The 4,344-nt window shown below is 36.5% G+C and overlaps 1 protein-coding gene across 1 annotated transcript in view; it reads right to left on the minus strand.

Annotated features, from left to right (window-relative positions):
• Positions 1–632: 632 nt before the first annotated feature.
• The window catches only part of FILIP1L (filamin A interacting protein 1 like), a 90,801-nt gene continuing 87,089 nt past the window's right edge, over positions 633–4,344 (minus strand). Inside the window, exons 6-7 of the mRNA XM_009638521.2 lie at positions 2,050–2,234; positions 633–723 (exon numbers count right to left, since the gene is read on the minus strand). Coding sequence (XP_009636816.2) covers positions 633–723; positions 2,050–2,234 — 276 coding nt within the window. The remainder of the gene's footprint in view (positions 724–2,049; positions 2,235–4,344) is intronic.

Raw genomic sequence — 4,344 nt, forward strand, 5'->3', positions numbered from 1 at the left:
TTTTTTTTTTTTTTTCCCCATCCATGACTTGCTGTCGCTTCTGATGAAACTTGTTCTTGTACTGAAGATCTTTCTGATAAGCATGCCAAGTTGACAGCTGCTTTTTCGAAGCTTGTGTTTCTTTGTGTTTACATATGCTCATCCTGCAAGTTGCAGAACATACAATGGTGTGCTTCTGTGTACTTTATTTGGATCTGAGCGTATACAACACGGAGCCTTGGTACTTTATAGTTACCTGCAGATTTAGTGAACAAAATTCGAAACGTTTTCTTTTTAATATGGAAGAGTCATTCTTTAATTTTTGCATTTTGACACAAGTGTGTCTTGTAGGACACAATCTGAAATAATTTTTCAGTAGACTGATCTTTTTAAACTTTTCCTTTCTTTAAGTACTCCTAGACAATTTCTTGTGGAGCTGTTGAGGGAGGCATAGGTTTCTGTTGTGGGTTTGAAAAAATAGTCACGCAGCAGTGCTAGTGTGTCTCAGTGGTTAAGTTAAACTTTTAGCTGTGAAATAAAAGGGAAAAAAATCTGGTAACTGAATGCATCAGAATTGCTCCTTGCTTCAGCAAAAGGATTGTGATTCTGGCTATATCACTGTGATCACCACCAGCTTTTGCTTTACTTAGGAATTAGGATTTGGCAGTTCTTAAAGAAAGACCTATGTGAAAGGAGTTTTCCCACAAATTACCAGTTGAGCCATTTAGAATGTTGGAATGCACTCTGTTAGGGGAAGAAGAATGAGGGAGACATTAATACCAGGGAAATAAATTAATTTTTATATTCTAAAACAGTAACTCTTGTTAGTTGGTATTACAGGATTCCTGTGGGGGATATCCTTGCAGTAATAGTATTTTGTTAGTTTTAACTTTCTAAAATGGAACAGTGATAAGTTTTCTTGTCAGAGCAACAATTGCTATTTTTCAGAAAATTGAAAACAATGAACCTGGAGTCTCTTCTAACGTTTTTGGGTTTTGGGATGTTTTTTTGGTTGGTGTTTTTTTTTTGGTTTTTTTTTTTTTTTTTCTGTGCATTGGCTGAAAGGAAACTTTGAATTGTAAATCTTTTAAAGAAGTTATGCTTTAAGAAAAGCAAAAAGGTGAATTCTGTCATGGATGAACTAGAATTACTTGTGCAAAGAGTTTGGTTAAAAAAACTTTGCTAAGAGTTATGAATGCCGTTACCTATTTTACTTGAATGTGAGCAGTTGAAAGGAAGGGCAAAATTGTAAAGGAATGAAAGAAGAAAATTTCACTTCTGTGTAAGTTACAACTTACTGTTAAGCTGACACAAATTTTGATCAGTTCCAAGATACTGTTTAAGTGAACTGAAAGCTAAATACTATAGTCCAAATAAAATGGCGAACGTTTATACAGCTACTACAAACAATATCCATCTCAATTCTTGCATCTATTTTCCTAAGATAAAATTTGCACAAATGCAAGTGGGGACAATCACCCTAGTTAACTCATTGAGGAGAGAATTGTTCATCTTCAAATCATGCTTTTAAAGTGGTGCTTGGCACAACAAGCAGCTCTGCATTTCTTCAAGTTATATGCATTATAAAAGAGGAGATTTCTCCATACCACTCTTCATTCTGTCTTTACTGCTGAACATAAGATACCAGTTCTGAAACACTTTTTGACTAGAGTAACTCTGGAAGCAAAATGGTACTTCCTTCAACCCCTCTTCATTTGATTGACCATATGTTTTTATAAATTACTGAGACAACATTAGTGTTATTATTTGTGGAACATGTCAAAACTGAATTTACAGCAGAAACTTATTTGCATCTCATGTGCTTCTCTACTGTGAGGGGCAAATTCTGGAACTACACCAGAAAAATGTGAGGAGAGCTTGGTCCCTGCAGACCTGCAGTTACCTTTGGCTCCTAAGTATTTGGCTGTCTCTTGATGTCCTGTGATTGGTGACCGTTGATGTGCTGACCATGTGGATGGTTTCAGACTTTTACCCAATGGTAACGACTAGTGTTGAGCTTCAGATTGCTTAAATCCATTTTAATGTCATAGATCATAGAAAATTACTTACCTTCTCCCTCCGCTTTGAAGGCAGGTTTTAGACACAGTCCTTATAATGTGTAGCTTTCCAGAACTGCTGTCTTGAAGTGGTTTGTTGAGATTTCCAGCAGGAATTTTGACAGGTACTTTGGTTGTGCTCCTAGGCTTTGGTTTGGGGATCCGAGTTGGAACTGAACGGCGGAACGCATCAGTAATCTTGAAATAAAATGAGAAAATAAGTCATGCATTAGGGAGGAGAAGTGGATTGTGTGTTTAGCTTGTCAGTGTGTTTTCCACTTCATAAAACTAAACGCATTGCTCTTAGAACTGTTTGTCTGAGCTTCTTTTCTCTCCTTGGTAATGAGAGTGTAACTTCATATTTAACTTATCTACTTGATTGATGAATATCAAAGAATCCGAATGGATTGAAATCCAGAGCATAAATAAGAGGGGTTTTCTCTCAGCCCTCTGACTAGGGCAGCAGCCTTAGGGGCTGAGTGAGTGATACAATGCAAAGGCTGTGAACTGTGTGACTTCTCTGGGTGAATAATCAGAGAAGTTCCACATGCAGAAGCAAGTCTTGATTCCATCCTGAGTAGCAGGCATTACCTAGCTCATAGTTTACTGTGAGAGATCATTCTTTGAAAGTGACAAAAGCATACACCAAATGAATGTGCTTGTAAGAGAGAACTCTCCCTCTAGAATCCATCACAGTCATATTTAATTGCAAAGAAGTCACTAGATTAAAAAAAAAAGTTAAAATGAACACTGAAAAGGGGTGAAGGCCTATAAAGGCAAGGAGATTGTTTGAAAGGTGCCGTATCTGAAACTAGGGTTAAGCATGCAGTACCCATCAGAAAGACTTTTTACGTCACAAGTCTTTTTATATAACTTTTACAATTGAGTAACAGAGTAAAAGGAGTTAACTGAGGGTTGTTTTTTCTGAAAAGGATAAAATGGAAATGGTGTTCAAATGAGGACAATAGAAAACAGCATAGAAACTCTTATGAATTAAGTATGAATAAGGTTGAGCTAGATCAAAACAGGTTTTGAGAAACAACTTCCTAGCAGCCATAAAAACCTGCTTGGAATAAGTATTTATTTATTTAAAAAATAAAAATCAGGATTCAAAAGCCTGCCATTTGGCTATAGATAATTATGACAGGAGTTCTCAAAAGGATAAAGCTGAGCCAACATCAGATCATTGCACAAGCTCAATAGGGAGGAATTTGGGGAAAGTTTGCATGTCACAATGTGCTTAATGCATCGTAAGTAAGAAAAAAAAAAAGGCAACCTGAGCTAATTGAAGTTTGAGAATAAAGAGAGAGAATAGTAATGATCTCCCAGAACAATGTGGTATTTTTCCAAGAGTTCTGAAGGAGATGATTTTTTAAATTGCTGAATCCTTATTAGTGATGTGCAGTCTGCCACTGAAATTGCTGGTGATGCTAGAGGGTTGTGATGCCACTTTCAGAGTAAAGCTTCACAGAAGTTTCGTTAAGTATCACTGCTGAATGGATCAAACTGTAGAAGTGACAATAAGAAATAGCATGTTCACCCACATGGTTACTAATTTTATGATGGGAAAACATCCATGCTTGTCGAGGATAATATTCAAGTATGTGTTAGTCAGATATTGTTATACAGGTATATTGTATCAGATTGTCTAATAATGAACTAGGCAGTGTCTGCGAATGTTCCCAGTCACTGGAACTGTTAAATTGTCAATAGTGTTGAACTGTTTGAATGGTCTGTAACCCAGATCTAACTCTGGAAAAATTCTGAGGCATAGCTTGGGAGTTAGTCTAGAGGAGGGTTATTCTGAGCAGGTAGTTTTTATTTGGCTAGGTGGTTTTGGAGGCTCAAGAAGTTTCTTGTAGTTTAGGTTGACCTGTGTCTTAGTGTCTGAGGGACAGATGTAGGTGTCTTTACCTTACTATTATAGATGTGACTGTGTTATATTACAGTTTTTCAAAAAAATCCCACCATGATAGTGGTCCATAACAAAAGAATCTTGGAAGAGCAAAGCTTCTGTGGAAAATGAAGGAAAATTCTCACAATTAAAAAGTGGCAAGTGGATAGGAAGCAGAGCATGTAGCCAGTTTTCATAGTATAGTGGAGATCTGAGCCTCATAGACACCTGTGATATTCAACATATTCATAAACTGCATGGGGAAAAGAGTTAGTACTGAAATGATGACATTTGCATATGGTATAAAAAGGAGGGTATTAGAAACAAGAGCTGACAGTAATTCATGGACTTGAGTAACAAGGTGATAAAAATGTGCATCAGTTCAGTGTTAACAAATGAAAAATAATATATGTA

Source organism: Egretta garzetta, unplaced genomic scaffold, assembly GCF_000687185.1.
Source record: "Egretta garzetta isolate BGI_Z169 unplaced genomic scaffold, ASM68718v1 scaffold465, whole genome shotgun sequence".
Classification (NCBI taxonomy): Eukaryota; Metazoa; Chordata; class Aves; order Pelecaniformes; family Ardeidae; genus Egretta; species Egretta garzetta.